At 52.9% G+C, this 27,461-nt stretch overlaps 1 protein-coding gene across 5 annotated transcripts; it reads left to right on the top strand.

The window, feature by feature from the left end:
* Window positions 1–1,166: 1,166 nt before the first annotated feature.
* ETF1 (eukaryotic translation termination factor 1) lies at window positions 1,167–25,401 on the top strand. 5 transcript variants are annotated; one of them, XM_062501956.1, is made up of 11 exons: window positions 1,202–1,294; window positions 9,721–9,881; window positions 14,932–15,107; window positions 15,849–15,988; window positions 19,153–19,291; window positions 20,151–20,341; window positions 20,835–20,964; window positions 21,324–21,479; window positions 22,033–22,097; window positions 23,166–23,313; window positions 24,559–25,401. In XM_062501956.1, the coding sequence occupies exons 3-11, from the start codon at window positions 14,945–14,947 to the stop codon at window positions 24,639–24,641; spliced, it is 1,215 nt and encodes a 404-aa protein (XP_062357940.1). In that variant the 5' UTR covers window positions 1,202–1,294; window positions 9,721–9,881; window positions 14,932–14,944; the 3' UTR covers window positions 24,642–25,401. The 5 variants fall into 5 exon arrangements, with proteins under 5 accessions (XP_062357938.1, XP_062357936.1, XP_062357940.1 ...); XM_062501952.1 differs by lacking the exon at window positions 9,721–9,881 and having other exon boundaries at window positions 1,171–1,294; XM_062501953.1 differs by lacking the exons at window positions 1,202–1,294; window positions 9,721–9,881 and adding an exon at window positions 4,662–4,924.
* The last annotated feature ends 2,060 nt before the right edge of the window (window positions 25,402–27,461 follow it).

Here is a 27,461-nt window from a genome sequence, read left to right as displayed (position 1 = left end):
GTTGAGAAATGTCAGTGCTGCTCTCACCAGGTGCCTGAAGTCCTGTGACTGCAGTAGCTGTGGGACTTCACCCACAGGCACTCAGTGCTCTGGCTAAGCCTTACAAAACCGGCTCCAGGCTTGAGCAGCCCAGCCTTGTGGGGAGGTTACATGAAGATGGCTATGTCTCCTTTTCCCCATCTCTTACTCTGTCTCTGTAACTGGAAGGAAAACTGTCTTTGCAGCTGCTTTGTCCTGCCAGCTCAAGTCTTGGAGGGAAAGGAAGGATGGTTTTTGTTCTGGCACTCCTGACAGTTTCTACCACGGGGCCAGAGGTGGCAGAGAGTGTCAGTGTGGGTTCATGAAATGAAAGTCGTGTCTGGCCCATGTGCTTTCCTCCTACAGTGGAGCGAGCCCCTGGCTGGATGAGGGGACAGCATTGGTGCTTGTCTCTCCTGACGAAATCCTCATGGGCACAGCTGTGCAGCGTGGGCTGCATGCGGGGCACACGGCCCCGAGGCCTCTCCCTAGCGCTCTCCTTCACGGCTCAGCACTGGGTGTTGATTAACGTGTCCGTCCCTGACGTGGATGTGGGGTGGGGGGTCAGTGCGAGTTCTCCGTTGCCAAAAAGCCGCCAGGAGAGGCCGATTCCCCCGAGGACGGCGTACCTAGCCCCGAGCAGGCTGTGACGAGAGAGAGGCTGTGGAGTGTCCCTGCACAGGCCGCTACCTTCAGACCAGACCGGACCGGACCGGCCCGGCCCGGCCCGGCCCGGCCCCGACCCCGCCGCCCCTCATGGGCCCTTGAAGCGCGCGCGAGACGTTCTGCGCAGCTCTCGCGAGACCCGCGCGCGCGCTCCCGCCCCGCCGGGCGGCCCCGGGACTACTCGCCCCACAGTGCCCCGCGCGCGCGCGGGGAGGGGCGGCGACCAATGGCGCGGCGCCCCGCTGCCGGCTCTCCCCGGAAGTGACGTCAAGAGCCCCACATGTGAGGCGATTGCAACACATGGTGCGCGGCGCGGGGGAGCGCGAGCACCGCGTGCGACGTCAGCGCCGCGCGCCGGGGGGAGCGGGCACCGAGCGGCGGGGCCCGACCGGCACCGGCACCGCCCGGGACACACCCGGCCCCAGCGCCCCGCCCCGCGCCGCCCGCCCGCCCCGCGCCGCGTCCGCCGCAGCGCCTGCCGCCGCGGGAGGAGGAGGAGGAGGAGGAGGAGGAGGAGGGAGAAGATGGCGGACGATCCCAGCGCTGCCGACCGCAACGTGGAGATCTGGAAAATCAAGAAGCTCATCAAGAGCCTGGAGGCGGCCCGCGGGTGAGCGCCCGGCCCGCGGGGCCGGTGTCCCGACTGGAGCGGGGCCGCGGCCGGGGCGCTGCCCGGGCCCGCCCGGCGCGGGGGGACGGCGGGCGCAGCCCCGGCCCGGCCCCGGGGCCCTTTTGTGCGGCCGCGTGGGGCCGGGGGTCGGTGGGGAGGGCGGGCCGGGCCGTTCGGGGAGGAAGCGTGACCGCGCTTCGCTCACGGGAAAGGGAAAAGGGCCGCGGCCGCCCCGGGCGCCGCCGGCCCCGGCGCGGCCCCGCAGCTGCTCCCGCGCCCAGCCCCGGGCGGGGAGGTTCCCCCCGGCCCCGGCGGGGGTGGCACAGGTGCGTGTTCCCGGTGCCCGCCCCGCTCCTGGCCCGTTCGGCCGCCCCGTGCCAGCTGGCAGCGGCGGAAGGCGGATTCCAGCCGGAGAAGACGCTCCTCTGTCCCCCGTGCAGCCTCGGGCTTCTCCCACGGGACCGGCTGGGCCGGGGAGGGCGGAGGGGCAAGGGCAGGGAGGCTGGGGCTGAGGCAGCGCTTATTTAGTGCTTTCCTTACTGACAGTTATTTGATCTTTCTCACCGCTCCCCCTCCCAGCGAAGGTGCTCAGCTCCATTTCCCTGAAAGCAAGCTCTTCCAAAGTTCGGACGTTTAGGAAGTTTAAAGTCTCTAATGCTGCTTTAACACTTGCGCTTTAATTTTTTTTTGCCGCCCCCCCCCCCCCCCCCCCCCCCCCGAATGTCTGTTCCTGCAGCCTGCCCCGTGCCAGAGGTGTCTCTTTGAGAGTGCAGCTTGGCAGTGGCTGGTTCCATCAGTTTGGCTCGAGGAATTATGGGACCTCAAGGTTCTGGAGCTGTGAAATAGAAAAGAAAGTGTGTCTCAGCAGTCAACCTGATAAAATAGAAATGAAGGGTCACTCCTTAGCCACCCTTGCGGCTCCAGTTTCCACAGGCTCACCTGAGCAGGTGTTGCTGTAGCTGAGGCAGCACCGGCATCGTTCTGTGGCCCTCCAAAAGCCTGAGAACAGCTGGAAGAACCTGAGCTGCTGTCTTGCCATGTCCTTTAGTGCTGGTGCTTGTTCTGTGTGTAGGGTTGGCCTGTGGAGTCGTTCAGCTGAAAACTAACCCAGGCAGGAGGGGAACCCGAGGCACAGGTCTCCCTAAGTGTATTTTAATCTGATTTATACTGCATCTGTACAGGGATGGAAGGGTGGGAGAAGGGAGTGGGGACCCTGGGTTGCCCTTCCCTGTGGCACCGTGGACTTTGGCTGCCCCATCTGATCACGGGACTGTGCCTGTGCATGGTGTGGGCAGCACAGGTTGTGCTCACAGGTGTCCCAGGAACCTGAAAGAGCCCGGGAAGCTGCAGGCATCCACTGAAACTTGTGACATAGCTCTGTGCAAGAGCAATGAGGGAGCCCGACAGGGTTTTGGAAATGTAGAGTTGGAGTTTTGTCTCTCCCTGGTTTCAGCTGTGCCCAGTTCAGTCTCAGCTCTGGTGTTGTTTGGGATAGATGAGTGTTGCAGAGAAGGTTCCAGCAGGTGTTGGAGCTGAAGGGTGTCCCTTGTGGGTATCTGCTTCCTGAGGCCTCAGCCCAGGTGTCTGCCCTGTCTTCTCTTGTGCAGTGATCCTGGAACAGCTCTGCTGTGCAGCAGAGATGCCACAGGCACAGTCAGATCTGTGTAGGGGGTTTAGCTGTGCCCCCTAGATCCAGCACATCTCCTGGGTGTGTTGGTACTGCTGTCCCTTCATTTAATCTGTGCCAGCTGCTAAACCAGCTCCTGAGCAAGGTGGTGCTGGTGCTAGCAAGTCTTCTCTGAGCAAGGTGATGCTGGTTCAGTGTTTTCCAGAGAGTCCCAGTGAAAATTATCCTGGTTTGGGTCCAGGAAGGAGAAGAGGTGCAGCAGCCTCAGCCCCCAGCAGGCTCCAGCACAGCAGGTGTGAGGCAGTGGAACTGGCTTTTCCTGCCTTTGGAAGAGTCACTTCCTGGGGAGTAGGAAGACCTGTTGTGGGGTGGGTTAGGGGGCAAAGCCTTCCAGCAGGGTGGTGTGGAGGGCCAGGCCCTTGCTGGCGTCCCCACCTTCCCTTACTCATGTGCTCCATTAGTGACCCAGCAGCAGTGTCCCAGTTTCGTGTGCTGTTCTTGCAGGGGATCAAAAGGAAGGGAAATGGAGGAAGATGGAGTTAGACATTCCCTTGGCATGTGGTGGTTGGGGCACCTCTGCTCTGATCCAGCTCTTCTGGTAAAATCTCACTGGAGTCTGCAGAGTGTTAGCAAAAGTCAAGTGAGCAAGGAAGTGCTGTCATGGGATTGGTGAGGAAAGGGACAGTGCTTGGTCAGAGCACCCAGGAGAAAGATTAAAACCTCAGCTTTCCCAGAAGCTGATCAGCTGGAGGCCAGCAGGGGTAGGTCTGCCTCTCAAACCTGGAGGTAACTCCTGGCAGGAATGCCCTGTGTTACTTTCCCAGCCCTGCAAAGGAAAGCTGACTTTCTCACTAATCGCTACAGAAAGAATCTGTCAATTCAAAACAATTAAAAGTAATTTTTAATTCCCCATCCCCATTGCAACGCCCTGTCTCTGCTGGCAGGGACTAGAAGGAGCTGTTATCTGTGCCTTGCTCCCTAAACCAGAACTTGCCTCCTTCCAGCTCTTCAAAAGTTGAGTGGTAGACTGTGATCCTGTACAGAGTGGCTGAGTTGGTGTTTCAGATTTGGTGAGGTGGAGGGGGGTGGCTGGGCTTTGCACAGGGCGTGAGGAGGAGCAGAGGGGCCAGTCCAGCACTGCAGGCAATTAACCTCTGTGGGCAGAAGAAGATAGGAGGAAAAAGGCTGCTGCTGAGCCAGTTGTGGCCTTGTCAGAAGTTTAACCTTGCCATTAATCTCTGAGAGCTTGGAGCGCTCAGACTTTCACCAGACATATCTGTTCTCCCCTACTGAGGGGTTCATTCTGCTTGCAGCCCACAGTTCAATTTTGTAGAACAGATTTGGGGAACCACTGGGTCCCCCAGAAGCTGCAGCTGTGGCTTCCGTTGTGGAGCTGCAGCAGCCCAAGTAGAAGCAGCATTAGCCACTCTGTTTTCCTTTATCCTCTCTCTCAGGGCTTTTCTGCTGTTGCTTCATGCAGTTTTCCAGTGTCACTGCTAAACTGACAATCCCTCTTTGTTCCTTTTGCTCTCTGCAGTTCTGAATAGTTAGCTGGGCTATGGGCAGGGTTTTCTGTTAATCTAAGCTGTAAATGCTTGGCAAAATCAAGTATCAGCAGCAACAAGCAGTCCTTTGCTGGGAGAGAACCTGAGATGTCATGTTGGAATCCTGCTTAGAAACTTCTCCATGTCTTAGAAATGCTTTTTTCTGCCAGTGTCTCTGCTTGGAAATGGTATTGACACCTCCTTGGCTGATACGGGCTTCCAGACCTTGGGTGAGAGTGCAGGGTGTGGAGCTCCGTCACAATGGGAAAACCTTCAGGAACCTGCTCCTGGAGACATCTCCCCTGTCCTGAACTTGCTCTGTTGGGAGCAGGATCTCTTGGTTATTTTACTGAAACAGGAAAAAAGGTGAAGATGGAGATGTCTCTGAAGGCACTGACTGCAAACACCACTGAGGCTGGTGTGTGGAAGAACATTTTTGCGTATTATGTGTTCTGGAAGGTGGGTCAAACAGGGCAAATGCAGAAACAAAATCTGAACAAGTCACTTATTCTGGTTGTAACTGGAAGAAATGTTATAAAGCTGGAGGAGGGAGAAATGGCAAGAGAAGGGGATGTCGTGGTGTCTCCAGAGCCTTGGGAGGAAAGCAGTGTTGCAGTTCCTGCCTGGATTTGGATTCTGCCATGTTGAGACTTCCATGTACTGTATGGGAAATGAAAAAGTGAGAGAAGTAAAGTCACTACGAAGGACAGAGGCCTGAAAAATATGTGAGGATTCCTGCAAAGAGAGACAAAGTTCTGCTTGAATTCCTGGAAAATGAAACAGTTCTGCTTGAAGGTGGACAAGCTTACCTGTTGCTTAGACAGAAAAGGTTTGCCCAGCATCATTTGCAGATGGGTTCTCTTGCAGTCTGTCTGGACTCTCGCTGGTCCTGATGGAGAAGCCCAGCCTTGGAATTAGCCACAAGCTGCTGCTGTTTCCCAGCCTTGCGGAGCAGCAGCAGGAGGCTGTGCCTCTCCACACCTTGTTGTGGGATGGTGCTGCTCTGGAAGCAGGCAGCTTGGCAGGGCTCAGATGTGCTTGGACAACCTGGTGCTTCTGGGAATAAGGTGGTCTTGACCTGTTCCACTGGTGGGCCTTTGCAGATGTGGCCTGAGAGCCCAGCTGGCTGTGAGTTAACAGCACTGTAGGCAGCTCCAGTGCTGGGGGGCAGTCGGGGGGTGACTGGGTCAGTGACAGGTATGTCCTGTACAGTTTTACCTTTTCCCAGTTTCTTTTGAACTAAGTCCTGGGATACCGTCGTGCTGGGGTTCTCCCATGCTGTATTTCCCGCCTGAGTTAGGCAGAGCTTCTGCAGCACTCTGCTGTGGGTGGATTGTTCTGGTGATGGTGCTGAGGCTGCAGTTGTGCTGGGATAGCTGTGGGACAGTATCACAGCTGAGTTAACTCCAGCGTGGATTCTCCTGCTCCATCCAAGACACAGCCCAGCACCTTTAGGGTGTGCCCCTGCTTCAGTGTGACACCACCACCATGGCCAGGCAGTACCAGAGCAGCTCTCTTGGCTCAAGGGGGTCATACCCCAGGAGGAGCACTCAGTGAGATCTGTCAGCACTGACTGGTGTCTGCCTGCACTGCCAGGGATGTGTCAGTGCAGAGGCTCCCTCCTTCCCTTGCTCCCAGCCTGGCTGCAGATCTCTTTCCCTGCCTCCTTCATCAGGATCTGTTTGTTGTTGTGGATATGCCTTGAATCTGAGCTCTGGGTCAGTTTAACTGTTGATACAGGAGCTGTTTCTGCAGCTTTCACTGCAAGATGGAAACCTTGCCCCAGGCCTGGGTGAGCTGGTCCATTTGGGAAGGGCAGAGCCATGCCAAGGTGGTCCTTGGCTTTCCAGCTCGCTGTGGTATTTAGGTTGCAGTGCTGTTGTGCTGTGCTGTGCTAGTGCCGCTTATGGGACAGCCTTGAGGATCTCCTGTGAGCTGGTGTCTGCAGTGGGCCTCTCCTGCAGGAAAGTCCTGCTCCTCCTGGAATTGAGCTGGGCTTTCACTCTGGGAAATGGAAAACATGGGTGGGACAAGGGCTGGAGGAGGAGGGTCTGCAGGAATTGAGCTTTACTGACAGTGAGTTTCCTGCTTTGACTTGGTGATGTGCCATTAGTGTGGAGTGTTCGGGGAAGAGGTTGTGGTTTAAATTCTTACGAAGGCAGATTGCTTCCTCCTCGTGCTTTCTCATCCTGCCTGCAGCAGGGGGAGTTCCTAAAGGGGGTCATGTTTCTGTGAGGGGCAGAGGCAGTATAAATACTGCCTTTTGCTTCTGGTGATGTGAGGAGAGGGAGGAGGTGTTTGCAGAGGCTGGAATAAAAACAGTCCAGGGCAGAATGGAGAGCTGAGGGCACTGTGGCAGGAAACCACGTGGGATGTACAGCAGCTGCTTCCACACCATTCCCTGCTCTTTTGGACCTCTGCAGGCTGCCAGGGTCCACAGTGCTGGGCTAGAAGCTCAGTGTGGATTTCATGTAGGCAGGGCTGGTCAGACCTCTCAGGACTAAGCAGTGTGTCTTGTGTTTCAGTGTTGCTGAGAGTGGTGGTCTGAGAAAGCTGTGCCAGGTGGGAAGACAGCTGGAGCCAGGGACCGTGTCCAAAGGGTTGTTGAAATCCTGCTGGTTGTCTCAGTCTGATGGTTGTAAAACATTTCCTGGGCTCTCATCTGTCTGCTGTACCTGTTCCTTTTGAGTTACAGCAACAATTAGGAAGTGCTGTTTGGAGAGTGCTCACTAGCAAGTGGCTGAGGAGGACCTGAGCTGGAAAAGTGGCTCCAGTTCAGAACTCCAGCGAGTTTCTGACAGCCCTGGCCGTTCAGCAGCCTGGTACCTCTTTTACAACTGTATGAATCATTAGTGGGCAGTGTGATTCATGCACAGATCATCATTCACATCGAGCTAATGAATGAGCCCCTGAGGAATGACGAGGTAGGAGATGGGAACGAGCGCCTCAAAAGAGGACAGACTCTTTTGGCTCTGTGGCAACTGGATTTCTTTCCCCCCTGGTTAGCCACCTCCTCCCATGTAGCTCTGGGGCATTAGAATCTTAATAAGCAAATCTGGATTTGTTTCAGTCCCCCAGTGTACATCTTGTACCCAAATGGCCCATTGGCATAATGCAACAAGTCTTTTAAACTTGGAGCATTAATAATTGGAAAAGGAGGAGGGAGAGCAGGGGAGCTGTGGCAAAACTGAGCCTCCCAGTGAGTCACAAATGTCTGAAGTGCAGAAATGTCTGTTTCACTTCCCAGTAATTGGGCACCCGGGCTTTCTGCATGAGGTCAGATGCAGCCAATAAGGCCTATTCAAAACATGCCTGTGGTGTTTTGTGGTGTTGCCTTTGATCCAAGGATTTTGGAGAGGCATTGATTCACCTTCTGCATGGGGTGTGCAGGATGCACTTGTGCTGATTCAGTGCTTGGGATGAAGTTGGGATCTGCTCCTGGAGCTGCACATCTGATTTGGGATGGGGGTGCTGGTGGTGGCCTGAGCAGCAATATCAGAGCCGGCCCCAGGTTTGGGGATGGAGCTGCTGACGTGTCCCTCTGAGCAGGTGGTGCATGGTGGCCCAGGGACCAAGGGCTTGCTGTCACCTGTGCAGCCCTCAGACACAGGAGAGCTGCCAAACCGTGCTGTGTGCAGGAGTAGAAGTCCGTGACCTGATTCTTGTCTCACCTCCTTTGTGTCCTGGGAGTGAGGGAGGCTGAGCCCAGGAGCAGCTCCTGGCAGGCGGCCGGGACTGCTCCGGGGAAGCACTGCCTCGCCTGACCTTTGCCGGGCTCCAGCCAGCCTTGCCTCTGCTCCTTTGCTGAGCAGCCATTTGCTGCCTCCCTGTGGGAAGCGTTCCTGGCTGCTGGAGCCAGGGGTGCACTGAGGAAATGAGGCTCTCTTGTGTTTTCCAGGGTGGGTTCTGACTGGGTGCTTCTCTCCTTGGCTGGCATCTGGAGGCCTTTCCTCTCTGAGAAGGTCAGTGGGTGAGGGTAGGAGGGCAGGATACCTTTCCAGGATGGTCTGAGTGTGTGCTTCAAGATGTACAAGATTCCTGTGGTGGGCTTTAGAGCAGGACTCGAGCAGGAGAGTCTGGCATTGTGTGAGCCATGGTGGAATAGCTGCACGGTCTCATGCTGTGCAGTTAAGTGGTTTTCCTTTGTCCAGGGGAGAGGTGGCATTCAGAGACTGATGGAGGAATTCGGTGTCTGGGGTGTTTCTTCTGTTCAGGGGAGGGGGGCCCTCAATTTCTCCAATTAATGCTTATGCTGAAAAGGATTCCTGAAGAATGAATTACTTGGTCTCCTGACTCTGCAGATCCTCTCCTCATACCCACCCTGCCCCCATCTTGTCATTTTTCTATGCTTCAGAAGTGTTAGTGGCTCCAGAGAGGTGAGCTCTGCCTTACTTCTGCTTAGGAACTGGTCCCTTCCATACCTTCAAACCCTTCTTTGAGTGACGTGGAAGCCTTTGAGGAATGACTTGATGTCACTTTTTGGGAGATGATCAGAGTTCTGCTGCATGCTGGGGTGAAATGCAGCATGCCTCTGGGGGATTGTGAGGTTCCTGCTGAAGCTGTGTTGTACCAAATTCTGCCTGGCCTTTGGCTCAGCCCTACATTAAAGCTCGGAGGAGCTGTGGTGGCTCCCCAGTGCTGTGTGCTCTGCCTGGGTGTCTGTGTAGTGCTGCTGTCCTGCTGCAGCTGTGCTCAGAGCCCTCTTCACCTGCTTCTGGTGGAGGCATCACAAAACCCTGGCGCCTCCAAGCAGCAGTGAGGTTGAGGTGTGTTGGCTAGGTTTATTGCAGAGCATTCAGCTGATATTCTCACAGGCTGTGCAGTCCTTGGTTTCCAGGTGATGTGGCCTCTGAAGCACTGAGGGATCCTGGACTCTTGACATTCCCTGTTCTTTCCTAGCAGGTTTTCCAGGAAAAGTTGTGCAGCTCTTGGATCTGCTCTTTTCTCTCCAGATTTGGCATCTCAAGTGGACTTGACCCACTTTCTGTTTGGTGAAGGCTTTGTCTTATTAAAAGACATGAAGTCTTTAAAGGGCACAGCTCTGACCTGTTTGTTTCATAGCCATAATTCATAAGTTGCAAGAGCATGTGTAGAACTTCCCTCTGGCAAGGTCAGTGCTCTTGCACACAGGGCAGGATTGAGAGGGAAGTGTCTGATGGCCTGGGTGTTGTGAGGGAACCCAAACCAGCAATTTTGTACTTGCCTGTACCAAAGAACACTTCATTTTCATAGCTCTCCTTTCAACATCTGCTCAGGTACAGCACCAGAACCCTCACATCACTGATTTTGTGGGCTGTGCCCTGAACTTAGTCCTTCACTGAAGTTCCACATGCCTGCAGCACTGTGGATGTTGGTTCAGAAGCAGCTCTGACACCTGTGGGATGTGCCTGATGGATTTCTGACTTGGATTGCAGAGGTATTGCTGGCATCTGCCTTGTAGCTGGTTGTGCAGGGAGCTGCTTTAGCCAGCACATAACTTGGGTAGCCCTGGCTGTCCAGGCAGCTTGGGCTCCTTGGGGTGTGTTGTGCCTGCCCAGCAATGCACAGTCCTGGTGGAGAGGAGCAGAGGTTACCTGGGGAAGGTGCCATGGCTCAGAATGTTGTTTCATAGAGAGCTTCCTGGCTGTGGAATGTAGTTGGGATCAGATTGTATGGGAGCTGTTGGCTCTGTGCTCCTGCCAGTCGCTCACAGGCCTGGTGCTGCCCTGGGGAGAACAGGATGCTCATGAAGCTGTGCCCTGTAAAAATAAGCTTGTTTTGAGTCCTAGGGAATGACTGCTCTCCCTTGCCTCTGTATCCCACATTCCACAGTGTGCTGGTAGTGTGAAATGTTTCTCTGTGGAACAGCTACAGCTCAGCTGCTGTTTGTCAGGTCTCCTCTGATAGCACAGGGCAGCCAGTCACTGCTATTTATATAGCAGGCTGTTAAATTAATGCTCTCCTGTGCCAGCTCATAGCCCAAATTGCAGGAGAGGGGTTGACTGCTCCTCCTCAGAGTGCTGGGGGTTGTGTGCCAGGTGCAAGGGAGCTGTGGTGGGTGCTGCTGCTGTGGGGTGTGGCAATGCAGGACCCCTTTCAGTGGCACAGCACTGTCTAAAGTGCTGGGAGGAATTTGGGAAACCACCACATCACTGTCTAGTGGCAGCTGAAGGTTTGAGGGTGTGCTCAGCTGTTCCTTCTGATGGCAGGAGAGCAGGAACGTGGTGACAAAGCCCTGCAGGTAGAGACGGCCACCCAGAGCAGGAGGCTCCTCTGGCAGCTGTCATGGAAAGCAGCCTGTCCCAGATGGGTGCAGTGCCTGCTCTGTGCTCTTGGCTCTGGCTCTGGTGGAGCACAGAGGGCCCTGCTCTGGGCACCGAGCGTGGTGTGGGCTGGGGACAGGGACCCAGCTGGGGACAGCATCCTCAGGGCCATCCGCCATCCCAGAAGTTCTCTGGCCTGCACACAGCACAGGGAGGGCTCCTGGGTGATCTCTCCTTTGCTGCTGGGGTGCCACAGCAGCTCCTTGCAGGAGGAGTGGCACAGCTCTGCCCTGCAGCTCCGCGGGACTGGGTTAGTGATGATTCCACTGCCCACACTGGCACTCGCTGGCATCACCTGCCAGCAGCTGCTTTGAGGTCTCTTTCTGTCTGGGAAAGCTGTTTGGTGGCACAGTTGTCTGAAATTCCAACTGTAGTAACATTGGAGTTTTAATAATAGAAAGACTGTTCTATCCACAAACCTCGATTTTTCTGAAGAACTTGTTGTCTCCAGAGAGTGAAATGTGCTTCTTTTTCTTCCCCTCTTCCCTCAAACAGCCCTCTAGCACGCTGTGGGAGACAGCTAGAGCTCACCTGCTGTGCTGTGGGGAAGTTGGAGCTTTGATCCTCATCCTCTCTCCTAGAGATGCCTAATGGTGCTCATGGCAGGTGCTGATAAATCTGAGCTAATTGCCCATTCCTGTACGGCTGGCACGGTGAGCAGTACCCACAGTGCAGGCCTTCTGCCTCTCCAGAGCTGGCACTGAGCTGCCCCTTTGGTTCTTTGTTGTGTGTGTCCTGGTGCCTCTCGTGCTTCTGGTGGCTTCTCTGCCCCAGTCCCCTGAGCAGTGGCACTTGTACTGCTGGCCCCTGGGCAGGGATGCTGCATCCCTCTAGAGCAAGCATCTTGGAGCATCCCACCCTGGGATGGCCCTGGCAGCTCTTTGGGCAGAGCAGGGACAGCACGTGGCTGGAGCTCTGCTCTAGTGGGACCTGGTTGTGCTGAACCAGGGGGAAACCTCAGGATATAGCCTGGGATCCGTGAGGTCCGTGCTTCCTTCAGGAGTGCTGGGGATGATGCAGGGCAGCCCCAGCTCCTGGCACGTTTGACCCCTGTGAGCAGTGCAGAGATCTCAGGAGGTCCCTTGGGTTGCCCCACAGCAGGTGTGAGGTGCAGTTGTGCCCCCTTTTGGGAGGCCTTAGCATGGTTATGGGGAAATTCCTTACCTCATTCCCAGGCAAGTGCACTCCAGAACCCTCGGCTCCGGAGGGGACAGGGAGGGATTTGTAGAAATCCCTTTTGTCTTGTTGAGGCTGCAGAGACCCAGAGGAGACTTGGAAATTGCCTTACTCTGCAGAATAACCTATTTTTTTCAGAGTGTTTTTGAAAAGCAGCTTTCTTAGAAACTCTCTGCTGCATTTTGTTTCCTTGGGGTGAGTTTAGCAGATGCACCACAGGGTTTTTAGACCCTGCCATGCTGCATTAGGGTCACAAGAGAGGTACAAACTTGCTTTGAGAGAGGAAAGCTGCTCTTGCATGGTTGGATAATGAGGTGTTGGCAGTGTGTGAGGGAGTTCTGCAGCCACCTTGAGTGCTGGTGCCCATCTGCTTCATCTGGTCTCAGTGTTTGGTTGTTGAGTGACCCCTTGGGGTGCTGGGTGCTTGGGGACACGGTGACAAGCTGGCTGGCTCCTTGTGCTCAAGGCAGCCTGGAAGGTTGCTCCTGTGGCAAGCTGCATGCCAGCTGTTTTGCTGGATTCTGCAGGAATTGGTTAGAGCCTGAAATAGCTCTGGCTGTGTAAATAGTGGTGGAGCATGCCAAACCCAAGAAGTGCACATGATGTTGGTAGTGGAAGGTGCTTTTGGATACAAATCCAGACTGGAATTTGCTGAAGGATTGGCCCAGGCACAGTACTGTGCTGTGTTGAGCTAGTTGGAGATGTTAGTGAGGGGGAATGCATCCTCTGAGACCCTTTCCATTTGTTTGCGGTAATAAATCACCAGGGCTTGTGAAGGCCACTGTGGTACCTTGGATGGGTGTTCCTAAGGAGCAGTGCAGTGTCCCTGCCTGATGGATGAGGTGCTGTGTGTGGGATAAATAACACCAGTAGGATCCAGTGGATGCTCAGTGCTGGCACCAGTGTGTTGTGGGGCAGTGGAATAGCACAGGGACAGGGGCTGGCACCTGAGGGGTGACTTTCATCCAAAAATTGAAGGGAGCTTTCCAAATGACTTTTTTAGTGAGGAATTGCCCCTGGGAGTGCTCACCCAGCCTTCCTCCTTGCTGTGCACAAAACTGGGGAAGCATCTGGAGAGTCAATCCTGTGAGAAGCAGCTGGGGGGGCTCAGCTTGGAGAAAAGGAGGCTCAGGAGGGACCTTCTTGCTCTCTGCAAGTTCCTGTAAGGAGTTTGTAGGTGGGGGGATTGGGCTCTTCTTCCAGGCAGCTTGTGACAGGACTCCCTGCTCTTTCCCCTCTGTCCTCAGTTCGCCAACAATTGTCTGCAGTCTCTTCCTAGCATGAGAACCATGTGGTTCCCTTGGAGTTCCCAAGGGGCTTAATAGTCTCACTCCCACACTCTGGGATGCCTTTAGGGGATGTTGGAAGTTGGGTGTGAGGGGCAGAGCTTTCTGATCTCCGGGAGTTTCTTTCAGAGGAGGAGATAACTCTGGAGTGCTACTTTCAGAAAAGTGGGGAAGAGTTGCTTTCATTCTGATCAGCCTCCTGCTCAAAGGAGCCTGCTGGGAATGATAGCCATTATCTGTCCCTAAGGCTGGTGCCATTCGCTGGGGTGGGTAACACTTTAATTGAGTGGGATGTGTAGTATTCTTAGCTGGGGTGACCTGGAAGCCTGAGAGCTGCCAGCATGGCTCAGAGCTCCTCCTGGGAATGACACGGGCCAGAGTGGCTCTCTGACTTTGATTGGTGTGTATGGGGAGCTGGGATATTAAAACCAATTAGTTGTCTTTAAGGTCAGGGACTTATTTGACCTACCAGCCTCTGTTTCAACTTGGCCTGGATTGAGGATCTTTGGGAGAGGGCTGTACAACTTGTGTAAAGAGGCTAATGAAGTGATGCTTTTTAAAGCACTTCCCTGCTGCCTCTGTAGCCCAAACACTTTAGCAGGACTGTCACTGTGTGTGACAGCCTGAAACAGCAGTGAGCAGGGGCTGGGGTGGCTTCCTCCTCCCATAAGAAATGTAAAAGAGCACAACCTTGGGGTTTGATGTCTGAAAAGCACTTTGTTGGCTCTGTGACTCAGAATCCTGAGAAGAGGCTTTTTCACAGAGCTTAGCTGGTTTGCCCTTGAGAGGGCTGGAGGATAGGATGAGGGATTTGATTTTTATGCCATTACTCTAATGGGGAGCATGAGGTCTGGGTTAAATCTGAGACAGTGCAGAGGCAGCACTTCAGACATCTGGGATACTTCAATGGCAAATGGGAGGTACCTGCTGGAAGGCAGATGGGAACTTCCCCAGTTATCCTTTTGGCTTTGCGTGGATTTGGACCATGAGGCAGCTTTGGGGATTAAGGTTTCTGCGGGACCTACCCCAAAGCCCTAGGAAAAATGAATATCAAACTTATTTTCCTTTTAATTTAAGCCTGTTCTGTGATTTGTGGGCTCCTATCTCCTGACTCTGTGACTGGGATTGGTGCTGGTGAAGCAGCAGTGTGTGCTTAGCACAATTTAGTTAAAGCAGCTGCCAAAGCTGATGAGCTGCTCTGGGGAGAAGAGTGATAGTGGCAAAGCAGGAAAGACTCACTGTGACAAAGGGATCCTTCCAGTCCACTTTTCTGTATTAATCTGAGGAAAACAACGTGTTAAGACAGCACTTGGGCTGCTTAGTGCTCCAGCTGTCTGAGAACAAATGGAATGGGCTCTGAGATGTCCTGGAAGTATGTGGCTGCATTGTTTTAAATAATCTGTGCTGGGAGCTGCTTCCATTCCTTCTGCTCACAGCCCTTGGTCTGTACATGTGTTCTTTCTTCCCAGAGCACACAAGCAGCTTCTGGAGGACTTGCTTGGTAGAGGCTGAGCACTGAAGAAGAGCCTGTTTTGTTTTGTTTCCTTTTCTGTCCCACTGTTGTCCAGCAGAAGGGAATTGCGCCAGTAACAGTGAAGAAGCACCCCTGGGGGAGGGAGGAGACAACTGTGTACATGGGGTGTGTGGTGTGAGGGTGCTTGTTGCTCTGCTGTTTGCTCACATGCCTGTTTTCCCTCCCCAGCAATGGTACCAGCATGATCTCGTTGATCATTCCCCCCAAAGACCAGATCTCCCGAGTGGCAAAAATGTTAGCGGACGAGTTTGGCACTGCCTCCAACATAAAGTCAAGAGTGAATCGCCTTTCAGTTCTGGGAGCCATTACATCTGTACAGCAAAGACTGAAACTCTATAACAAAGGTAACTTCTAGCTTGTGTGGATGCTGGCACACTTCCCTTTCTTGGAAGCAGCCTTAAGTTCCTGCACTATGCAGTTTTCTGCTAATCAAATCTGTTGGCCTGTGCTGCTGTTTTGCACTGATATTCCAGGTATGTTGCCCTTGGATGGCTACTTCAGGGGTGGACTTTGGGACTAGAATAGTAAGATGGTCCTTGTCTTTAAAGAGTGGGGTCATGATTCCATTCTTAGTGCTCACTCTGCTAAACTTGGCCAGACTTAAGAGCTGGATATTCTGCAGAAGTTCATTTGTATTAAAGCAGTCATTTTACATCAAGCAGAAACTCCTGTGTGCCTTATGCATGGCACTGAGCAGCTGCCGTCATTCTGGGGGGAACAGACCCAGGCCATGTCAGATGAGCCCTGGAAGAGTTCACTGTGACTGCATTTGCACTGGCCTGTGGCCTCCCCTGGGGTGGTCACTCTGCAAATCTCTGTGTATGGACCAGCAAAGCTTCAGGGGCTGCTCAGCCTTTCTCTGGGTGCTGTGAGATTGCAAACACGTGGGTTTAACAGGCAGGTGCATGAGTTTGTTTCCCATTGTAGGAACCTGGGAGGGAATGAGGTGGGGAAAAGGGAAAATGAAAGCTGAGGGAGCTTAAATTTCAAGTCTGCTAGGGGTTTCGAGTGCTGGCAGTCAGTTTTTGATGGGTACAGCTTGCCATATTCCTTAGTGATCTAAACCTGCATTGTGTCATTTGTAGTACCTCCAAATGGTCTGGTTGTTTATTGTGGAACAATTGTGACAGAAGAAGGAAAAGAGAAGAAAGTCAACATTGACTTTGAACCTTTCAAACCCATCAATACGTCGTTGTATTTGTGTGACAACAAATTCCACACGGAGGTAAGGACTCTGCCATTGCAGGACCTGAGCCCTGGGCACAGCCTGGCTGTGCTTGAGCCTGGAGAGCAGCAGGAACAGGTCCTGGGGTGGCCACTGGATGGCTTGGGACTGGCCAGGGATGGCGAATGCCTGCTGGAAGGAGCTGAGGGACTGCCCAGCTCCTCCCAGCCCTGAGTTTGTGTAACCCACAGACAGGAGCTGCTTTCTGTAACTGGAGGAAGGGTGTTTTTTTCTTAACCACAGAGGCCCATAGATATTATTCCAAGTCAGGCTTTCAAATACTGCCAAGATAATATCAGTGTTGCCAGTCTTGCTATCAGATGTGTTAACCGAGAGCCTTGATGGAGAACTGGCATGTGCCTAATTTGTCTGGGGGCAAGCGGGCTTATTTTTATCCAACATCTAATTAAGTTAAATGAATGGATTGAGGCATATTAAAAGAAATGTGGATTACAGCAGTCAGTGTATTGCCTCTGAGGCCGTTTTGGCTCTGGCAGGTGCAGAGGTCTGATGTTTGCAGTGCCCCTCACATCCCTGATGTTCCCCATGATAGATGTGTGGCCTGAGACTTAATTGCCTGTTGTCAAACTCGTGTGACATGGGCTTGGCAGGCCCTCCAGTGATGTAGTTCTGCTTGGGTCTGTGGAGATGTGATCCATAAGTGGCTTCCAGAGGGCAGGAATACAGAGGGAAAGGTGTTGCACAGGTGAGGTCCATCCCTGCTATTGTGTCTCCCCACAGAGGATGAAATCCCAACATGCCTTTGACCTCCCAGGAATAAAAACCTATGCACAGACACAGGTCTGGAGTTCTGCTGGGTCCCTGTGTCCATAGATGAATGAAAACAAGAGGAAAAAAAAAAAGAGAATTCAGCAGCCAGCCAGGATGCCAAGCCCAGGGAGGTCTTTGTCCCTGCTGCTGTGGGCACTAGGGGGGTGCTGATTTTCGTCCTGCCCTGTCAGGAGATGGATTCATTTGTTCTCCCCTGCAGCTGCTACTTCAGGGCACTGATTCAGTATAGAAGTGCCCAGCAGGCTGTTCCCAGGAGCAGCTGCAAATCCACTGGTGCTGGTGTGTGGCACTGCTCACCATGAGTGGCACTGACCCTAGGGAAATTTCTGGGAATTGCTGCTCCTGAGGAGGGGATCCCTGCCAACCCCTGCCTCTAGAGCTGTGGGGTTGTTTCCCTGGACTGCACTCCGCTGGGCTCACTCTGAGCTCTGGCTGTAGAGCCTTGAACCCTGTGGTTCTCCAGCTAGGGTGACAGCCAGGGCAGCTTCAGGTGCACCCCAGCCTTCCTGGGAAAGTTGGGGTGTGAAGGAGCAGGAGGGGGAACTCATCGTCACCTTCGGGCTGCAGCTGCAGACAGAAGCTCAGTCCAGGCTGAAGGAGCGGAGCAAAGGCAATATTTCCTTTTTGGTGCTTGACAGGTCAAACAATTGCTGCCAGAGCTGATCAGGGAATCACTGATCATTGGGACTGTGTGAAAGTAAGAGGAAATCAAGAACATTAGAGCTGTAGTCATGTGCTGCCTGACAAGAGCATCTGATAAGATTTCCTCTAGGTATTTTATTGCCTGTGTGAAGCTGAAGGAACTCCCCCAGGGGGCTGTGAGCCCCTGTGTGTCTGAGGTAGGATTTACCATGACTTACTTTGATACCTTGGCTGGAGCAGTCATTCCAGTCCTACGTTTTGCTTGGCTATGTCCCAGTTCAATAGATTGCAGTGTAATATGCCACTTCCTCCTCTCATTCATCCCAGTGCTGAGGAATTAATACAGAATATTTACTTTGGCCAGGAGATTCCATTAAACCTTAGCCTCTGTTTCTTCTAAGCTTGATAGCTGCAGGCTGGGTTGTGTGGATTTTGGAAGAGGATGACTGATGGGTTTTATCCTTGCAGTTCAGCCCAATAATCAGGCTGACAGCCCTGCAGGCAGCCCGAGGTCCTGTGCAGTAACCCAGCACCATCACTTTCAGTGTTAAACTGGTGACTCCAGGCAATCTGGAGTTTTGACAAGTTCTCCATCCTACTGATGTGGTTTTGCCAGCCAGAAAGAGGATTCTGGCTATTGCTTTTTTGGGCATGTGTAAGTGAGCAGGAGTGTGTGTGTGTGTGTGTGTGTGCGCACGCGTGTGCTGGGTGTCTCTGCCCACTCAGACAGCCCCTGAGGGAACAGCAACTGAGAGTTTGCCTTGAGAAAGGAGTGTAGAGTTTGGGTGCTTGGGCAAAATCAACTCAGAAACCTTGATACTGCACTGTGCTTTGGGTGGGGAACTTAAATGACCTTATGGGAAATATTCAGCTGCCTTTTTTAGAGGGAGGAAGACTGAAGAATAGCTTCATTTTGCAACAGATGTTCTGGCTGCCTTCTTCACAGCCAGTTATGCACAGGACAATTATTGCTGCTGTTCCTTGTGCTCTGTAAGGCTGAATTTGCCACAGCCACTGTAGATTTATTTCATCATTCTGCCTGTGTGACTTGAAGCCAGCAGGTGCAGCAGACCAGTCTGGTGGTAGGAGGCTGTGTCAGTGCTTTGGAGTGCAGAACTGAACTGACAATGAACTGAGCAGGTCCTGCTTTCCTGGCTGGAATGCCAGGAGAATTACTGCTCCAGTTTGCCAGTCAGAGAGGTGAGGCAGCCTCAGAGAGATGGGATCCACTTCACTTCTCCCTCTCCAGAGCTCATCTCCAGGGGTCTGCTGTCACACCTGCCCATGACCTCAGCTGGGGAACTGGCAAAGCTGGGAAATGGTCATTAAAATTAAACTTGAGTTTCCTTTGTGTTCTTGACAGTGTTACATGGGATGGGAAAATGTATGGAAGGAATTCTTCCCTGGGAGGGTGGGCAGGGCTGGCACAGGGTGCCCAGAGCAGCTGTGGCTGCCCCTGGATCCCTGGCAGTGCCCAAGGCCAGGCTGGAGCGGCGTGGGACATGGGGAGGTGTCCCTGCCATGGCAGGGGTGGAATGGGAAGGTCTTGAAGGTCTTTTCCAACCCAAACTGTCCTGGGGTTCTGTAGTGATCTGGAATGGTTGCAGCTCCTGAATGTGCTGCTTTTGCTCCATTAACACAGCAATAGCCATGAGCAGCAGTGAGCTGAGCCTGTGGGGCTGTGCCCTGTGTGAGGCAGGCTCTGCTCACAGCCCCACTCTCTGTTCCAGGCCCTGACAGCACTGCTCTCTGATGACAGCAAGTTTGGCTTTATTGTAATAGACGGGAGCGGGGCCCTCTTTGGAACTCTCCAAGGAAACACACGGGAAGTGCTGCACAAATTCACTGTGGATCTTCCAAAGAAGCACGGTAACAACTTACACCGAGTGCAGCAGCCTGTCCTGGGCTGGGATGTCAGGGTGGAAGTGGGGAACTTGGCCTGTGGGGGTTTAGCTCTGCTCAAGTCTGTGCTCCCTTGAAATCTGACAGCAAAGCCTCCAGTCTGAGCCTTCTCTCAGAATTAATGAACCACAGTAATACGCAGTTCAGCTTAGAAGTGGCACGTTTCATTTCTTGCTGCATTTGACCCCTTACTTGGTTTTGGGACAGTTACAAGTAAGTATTAGTGGCAGAAGCAGTAATCCCACTCATTGGGGTCGTTGAGGTTTGATGTGCAGGTGTTTTGTGCACAGCAGTGAGCTGTTCTCTGCAGGGAGCACAGGGCCTCGTGGAGCTGGGGAAATTCGAGTTCCACTCTGTGGTGCTGTGTTGTAGCCAGCCACTGATGAGTTCAGCAAATTGTCTGCTGGTTACTCCTGGCCCGCTGTCCTTTGTAGAGCGGGATGGGACAAAATGAACTAAAAGCACTGCCCCCAGTGAGGCTGTGCAGCAGAGACTGCAGGGCTGTGCTGTGTCAGCATTGTTAAAGCAATTTACAAAGGACACGGCTTCTGAAGGTACAGGGAGAGAGAAGGTGAATTTCTACAGAGCTATGAGTCTTTATAGAAAGAGAAGAAACATTTTCCACTGTGGGGAAAAAAAAATCTCCTGATGGGAACGAACCCTCTTTATTCTCTGAGTGTTCCATGGCAGCCCCTGCTTCAGCTCATGGCAAATTGAATCCAGGAGGCTGCAGCTGCCCTTGGCTGTGGTTATTTGGGGCCAGCTGTGTCCTGAGCACCCTGCTGGGATGCAGTGTGTGCCCCACGGGTGCCATCTCTCCCTGCAGGCAGAGGAGGTCAGTCTGCCCTGCGCTTCGCCCGCCTGCGCATGGAGAAGAGGCACAACTACGTGCGCAAGGTGGCCGAGACGGCCGTGCAGCTCTTCATCTCTGGGGACAAGGTCAACGTGGCCGGGCTCGTCCTGGCCGGCTCGGCCGACTTCAAAACTGAGCTCAGCCAGTCGGACATGTTTGATCAGGTGAGTGGCCTTTCCTTAGCAAAGCCACCTGTCTTGAGTGCCACTGCTCGCCTGGTAGTTGGAGCGGGAGCGCTCTGATGCGAGGTGTTCCTCCACGGGGGTGTAACTCTGGTGTCTGAAGAGATTCGATCAAAACTAAAAATATGATGTATCCAAAGAAGTCTCCCGTTCCTAATACCTGCTACAAGGAGCTGAGAATTCCTGTTCTTACAACAGGGCTGATAAGAAATCTGTCCTCCCTGTTTTGGAGCTGGCATTCCCATTCCTTGTGTTCCCAAATCTAAAGCAGAAGCTTTTTTGGAAGTTAAGTCCAGTAAACTGAATCTGTGTCCCTGTTGCCTGAAATCTGTGGTTCAGTACTGTGCGTTCAGAGTCCCTCTCCTGAGCTGAAGTGCAGTAATGAGTGCAGTGACTCCCCTGGCAGGGTGAGGAGTCTCCCAGCCCTGCTCTGGAGTGGATTTATATTTTTGTCTCTCCTCCTTCTCTCCTTCAGCGGTTGCAATCCAAAGTGCTCAAACTAGTTGATATTTCATATGGAGGAGAAAATGGCTTCAATCAAGCAATTGAGTTGTCAACTGAGGTGCTCTCCAATGTGAAATTCATCCAAGAGAAGAAGCTAATAGGTACGTGGTGCACTGCATCCTCTCCTGAGTCAGGTGTGTGGCACTGGGTGTGCTGCTCCTGCTCTCCCCTCCTGGCAGTGCCCTTGTGCTGCCCCAGCCCTGCCATGCTGCCTGAGAGTGGCACTTGCAGTGGTTCTTTTTGCCCACCTGCACACCTCAAGTGCTGCTACTGGGGGGGGGGGTTGGTTTCTTTTTCCCCACCGGACTTCTTGGACCTTATCTATCCTTCCATAGAGATCCCTTTAGTTCCAGGCCTTCTGGTGGCAGCTGCCTCTGGCAGTTTCTTGCCCTCGGCTGAAGTTTATTTGAGGTGTGTATGCTGTGCTGGGTGCTCATGGCAGGCTCTGTGTGCCCTGTAGGACGATACTTCGATGAGATCAGCCAGGACACAGGGAAGTACTGCTTTGGTGTGGAAGATACACTAAAAGCTTTGGAAATGGGAGCAGTAGAGATCCTGATAGTCTATGAGAACCTGGATATCATGAGATACGTCCTGCACTGCCAAGGCACGGAGGGTACGTGGTGCTCTGTGACCCTGGAAGCTCTCAGGGTTTTTAACACCTGGGGTGCTTCACTGGGGTGGGTTTGCTGGAGGAGCTCCCTGAGGACTATCTCTGCAGGTCTGTGTTACATTGCAGCTCACTGGCCTGCAGCTGCCCAGCCCCTGTGGGGAAAAAGCTGGAACAAGCAGGGTTCCAGTGCACAGAGGGAATTGCAGTGCCAGGTGGACACTTGGTCGCAGGCCGAACCTGGAGCCTCCTTCCACCTTTGTGAGTGTGATACCAGAGGGGAGACTGAGGTGACCTTGTGGCCAGAAGCACAATTGCTGTGCTTGCAGACAAACCCTGGGCCTGCAGCAGGAGCTGCCCCCATATGCTGGCTCTGCAGCTGCTCTCTGCTGCTCTGCCCTGTGAAGTTGCTCGCAGAGCTTCAGAGAGGAAGGCAGGCAGTGGCAGTGCCCAGACCCTCTGTGTTGTAGTTGCTGGTTGTGCTCAGTCTCCTACTGTCTTTAAACTGCATCTTGTAGCCTTACTCAAACTTATACTATCATTTCTTCTCCCTTCTCAGAGGAGAAGATCTTGTATTTGACACCAGAGCAAGAGAAGGATAAATCCCACTTCACAGACAAGGAGGTATTTCAGCTTTGGGGCTTCTGGGTTTGTTCTCAGTGTGTGGGTGCAGAGCTCTGGACACCTGGGCTCAATTTGTCCCAAGCACCTGAGCACAGTGACCCTCTGCACTCAGTGACACCTCAGGGCAGCAACCTGTGGCTCTTCCTGTGTAACCTCTGGATCCTCACCTGCTTTTCTCCACTATTCCCTGCTGCCAGTCACAAGGCTGTTTAAAATGGGCAGTGTGGGACCCTTGACCACCACCAAGGCATCACCTTCAAGGGTTTGGTGGCCACCATGCAGGCAAGACCCCAGACCTTTGCCTCCTGCTTGTGGGGCACTGATTTGGTCATGCAGAGCCACTGTGAGTTCAGGGACCATGACCTGGATCAGGTGCCAAGGCAGTGTCTGCTTTGGGATCTGTCTGACCTGTGGAACTGCCATTTGCTGCACCAGTTTCCTGCCTGTGCAGATCAAACAGCCCTTGTGGACCAGGGGTCTGTGTTATTTTGCAGAATAAACTGGGAAAAAGTGTCCCTTGCCAAAAAGTGGGGATTTGTCTGACCTGGGTTATGCCAGGGGGCCTTTTCCAGCTGTTTTCCCTCCTGGAGGGAGGACTGCAGTCCCTGCTGTGCACATGGTGTTTGCAGTGTTACCTGCAGTGAGGCGTTTCTCTTTCTCAATAATCACTGCATTTCCTTAGATGAGAGGGGCTGGAATCTGTGCAGGGGGCAGAGCAAGTCTGAATGAGCAGTCAAACTGAGCTGTAGCAGGGGGTGACACTGCAGCAGAAGAATCAAGGCAGTTTTTCTCCTGCTTCTGCACTAAATTTCATTAGAGCCCCAAAACACTGTCAGTGATTAATTTGGTAGCACCAGGAGCTGGTGGTTGTGCCCAACCTTGCTTGGTGCAGTTGTGCCAGGAATGCCTTGCCCCAGGAATGTCCTTCTGGAGCATGAGGGCTGCTGTCCCTGCTAGGGCTGACAAAGCCATGGAGCCAACTTTGGGGGGAGGATTTTCTCAGTACTGAACACCCAGTGACTATAACAGGTTTTTATTATTTATTTCTCCCTTCCAATGTCTCCATAGACTGGGCAGGAACACGAACTCATAGAAAGTATGCCCCTCCTGGAGTGGTTTGCAAACAACTACAAGAAATTTGGAGCAACACTGGAAATTGTAACAGACAAATCACAAGAAGGATCCCAATTTGTGAAAGGATTTGGAGGAATTGGAGGTAAACTGCAAGAGGGAAATGTGTTTGTTTAGTGACACCAGATTATAATGTTTGATCATCTGGTTTTGATAGTTTGGTAATCTGGTGCCAACACGAGTGGGGTTAATCTGATTGCTGTTAGTCATGAAACCAGTTCAAGGAGCAGATGTGTTCAGCAGGGTGGATTCAATGTCCTGTCACTTTGCAGCTGTGTTCCTCAGTCCCTGTGTCCTCTGCAGGGCTCAGGGCTGGGCTGTCCCCCTGTCAGCACAGGGCTTTGGTGGCAGCCCCTGCCCTGCCCTGCCCAGGGGGCTCTGACACCCCCAGCCCTGTTCCTGAAGCACTTGGAGTTGTTGCTCATCTCTCTGAGCCTCCCTGTACTTTGCTCCCTGATCATCTGCTTCTTTCCTAAGAACAATTATTTTAAGTCCATGCTCTGAAGCAATGAGGCCTCTGAAAGTCAGTCCTGCTCTGGAGCTCACTGAACATCAGCCATGCCTGGCAGAGGTGCAGGTGGTTCCTGTGTCAGTCTGGCAAGTCTTGGACAGGTGGAGCCACACCAGTGCCAGGCTCCATGCCCTGCCTGGGCAGGGATTGCAGGACAAGGCTGTGCTCAGCTTTGATGGGTGTGAACCAGGGAGGAGTTCATTGTAAAGGGGAATTTCTTGGGCCCAGATAACACCAGTCAGGAGGGAAAGAACCTTGAATTGTTTGGCTCCATAAGGAGCAACAGGTCTCTTGGGTTTGTAGTTCAGGAATCTCATTTTTTTTCTGCCAGATCCAGCCTCTCTGCATGATGGGATCCTCTTTGCTCCCGTGCCCTGTAGGCTTAAAAGGAAATGTCCTTAAAAATCTCCTTCACCTCAGTAAATGATTGCAGGAATACAGGATTTCCAGAACCCTGGCTTGGTGTTTGGGGTGGGAAGAGGAAAACATCCACGAAATCCTGCTTTCACTGCATTGTACAAGTGATTGCAGTGCCAGCTGCCCTCTGGATTTTACTGCCAGGCCTGGGTCTGAGCAGTGGCACTGGGACCAGTGCTGTGCCACTGGTGTTTTGTGGAGCTGCAGCCCCAGAGCAGGCTCTGCTTTTCCAGGAGGAGGCTGGGCAGGCTGGGTGCTGCCTCCTTGGGGACTGAGTTCATTCCCTGTGGCATTTCCCAGTGCAGCTGCCTGCCTGCTGCCAGGCCCCAGCTGGACATGCCTGGGAAACTCTGGAAGCAGGGCTGGGGATGCTGGGGGGGCTAAAGGCTCTTTCTTTGGCAGGTATCTTGCGGTACCGGGTGGACTTCCAGGGCATGGAATACCAAGGAGGAGACGATGAATTTTTTGACCTTGATGACTACTAGGTAGTCGAGCTGGGTCCGGCTACACGTGCCTCGCCCCTCCAGCATCCAACCCAAGGAGCAAACTCATGGTGGAAAACACAACAGATCCCTGCCTTAGAATTGGAACATTTCCAGAACTTGATCCACGAGCATTTGGATTTAAGAAAGCAAAACCCTACACTTTGATTTGTCATAGTGCAGTACAGCAGCAAACTACTAAGTTCCTATATGCCACTTTGGACTAATTTAAAAAGAATCCCAGTTTTTACTTTTACTCAATGGTGAAATTGGTTGCTCTTGTATTTTATGGAAATGATTTTTTTAACCTTCATGATACATTAACTGCTGTAAACCTTTTCCTTCCAAAATTAATAGAAGTAAGATCCTTACTGGTTTGTTTCTTTATATTTTGATTGGAGAAATCAATTGCTGCATTTGGCAGCGCTGTGACCCATTTACATGGCATTCTCAGCTTAGCCTGCAGAAGAAATGGAATGAGGTTGGAGCCATAATTCTCTTCAAAAACTTGAGGAGGCACTGACCTGAGTGCTGGTTCATTACGTGTGGCTTGCTAAATCTGATGGTTTGGGGAGGCTCACCGGCCAAACGTGCTTTAATCTATTTGCAGAAACACTGCTCTTACAAACTAGGAAATGCACTTCATGGATTGCAATGAAAATGCTGCTGGAGTCTTGGGCTTAATTTGGTTTTGAGCAGTGCAGCCTTCAGGAATTTTTTTTTTTTTCAGTCTTGACAAAAATAAACATGAGATTTCAGTGAAGTAAGGTACACTTGGCTTTTTGTTCCTCAGTAAGTTTTTCTTTTTGCTTTAGGACTGCGTAAGGTTTCCTTGATTATGTGAATTGGAGCCCACTGGTCTTTAATGGCAGTGGGTGTTTGACAGGAATACTGAGTCAGTGAAGGCTGAATTAGTGCTGGGAGTGTGGAATGTTTGATTCTGATCTGTGGAGCTATGGCACAGCCCTGGGAACACCCAACTCCCAGCAGTGTCTGTGCTGTGGGGATGTGCCCTTCAGGGGGTAAAGGATTCCCAGACTGCCCAGGCCTTGTGTCCTGCCTGTTCCATGGAGCATCCAGACATCAGGGAGCTCATCCTTGGGCTGGGGACAGCCTGATGATGACATCTGGGGGTCAGGGGAGCAGGGGCACAGCTCAGCTCCTGTCCCAGGGGAGCAGGGATACTGCAAGCTCAGTTTCTGTCCCAGGGGAGCAGAGACAGCTCAGCTCCTGTCCCAGGGGAGCAGGGATACTGCAAGCTCAGTTTCTGTCCCAGGGGAGCAGGGACAGCTCAGCTCCTGTCCCAGTGGAGCAGGGATACAGCTCAGCTCCTGTCCCAAGGGAGCAGGGACAGCTCAGCTCCTGTCCCAGGGGAGCAGGGACACTGCAGTGCTCAGCTCCTGTCCCAGGGGAGCAGGGATACAGCTCAGCTCCTGTCCCAAGGGAGCAGGGACAGCTCAGCTCCTGTCCCAGGGGAGCAGGGACACTGCAGAGCTCAATTTCTCTCCCAGGGGAGCAGGGACAGCTCAGCTCCTGTCCCAAGGGAGCAGGGACACTGCAGTGCTCAGCTCCTGTCCCAGGGGAACAGGGACAGCTCAGCTCCTGTCCCAGGGGAGCAGGGACACTGCAGAGCTCAATTTCTCTCCCAGGGGAGCAGGGACAGCTCAGCTCCTGTCCCAAGGGAGCAGGAACACTGCAGTGCTCAGCTCCTGTCCCAGGGGAGCAGGGACAGCTCAGCTCCTGTCCCAAGGGAGCAGGAACACTGCAGTGCTCAGCTCCTGTCCCAGGGGAGCAGGGACAGCTCAGCTCCTGTCCCAAGGGAGCAGGAACACTGCAGTGCTCAGCTCCTGTCCCAGGGGAGCAGGGACACAGCTCAGCTCAGGCCCTGCTCCCTCCCTGGGACCTCTCCCAGTGCTTCCCTCAGGAGCAGCTCCTGTTCCAGCTGCAAACCTTTGCCTCTTTTCCTGGTTCACTTGAACAGAGGGAGCTTCTCTTCAAATTTCTGCCATGCTGTTGTCTGAGGTCCAAAATTCCTGTCCTTGTGAAAATACCATTTGTCCCCCTGGTCCCTGGCCTGGCCTGGAATCACATCCGAGCTGGAATCTCTCCGGGAGGTGGGGCTGGGTCTGCTCAGGGCTGAGCACAGCCCTGGCCCTCACAGCAGTATGTTCTGGATTTTGCCATTGTAAATGGGTCTAATGTGACATGACAAGACCACAAAAAATTGGATGTAAATTTACATTTTTGAATATACTGCTTGTTGTTTCACATGATACATTAGGGTATGCAGCTCCTTTTTGTAGTTTTTATTTTTACTATTTAAGTTTGGAAATGATGCCAAATTTTTGTATTTCTTTAATCAATGTGTTCTCTTCAGTGATATATATTGCATTATATATTGATGTGTATATCAATATATACTGATATGTATTACACTTACACATGCAAACACACTCAGTGGGGGTGGGAGATCCTAGCCTTTGCATACTATATAGCCTCTGCAGAGAGATCCCAAGCAGTGATATCTTGGTGTTGTGATGTACAGAAATGGAGAAGAGTATTAAACCATATTTAAGAATATAGCTACAGACTCCTGGTTTATTTTCTCTAGTCCAGGAAATTCCTTCTTTTTGCTCTCAGCTTGGTGCCAGCTTCAGGGCTGGAGGTTGGAGGCAGCTCCTGCACAGCTCAGTTTGTGTTTCTGGATGTTTCCCCCGTGCTGAGGCCCCTGAGGGCTGTGTCCAGTTCTGGCCCCTCACTGCAGCAAGGACACCGAGGGGCTGGGAAGGGTCCAGGGCAAGGAACAGAGCTGGGAAGGGACTG

The sequence above is a fragment of the Cinclus cinclus genome, chromosome 14 (genome assembly GCF_963662255.1).
Source record: "Cinclus cinclus chromosome 14, bCinCin1.1, whole genome shotgun sequence".
Classification (NCBI taxonomy): Eukaryota; Metazoa; Chordata; class Aves; order Passeriformes; family Cinclidae; genus Cinclus; species Cinclus cinclus.
The sequence above is the reverse complement of the archived record's forward strand: the minus strand, read 5'-3'. Positions and strand labels throughout refer to the sequence as shown.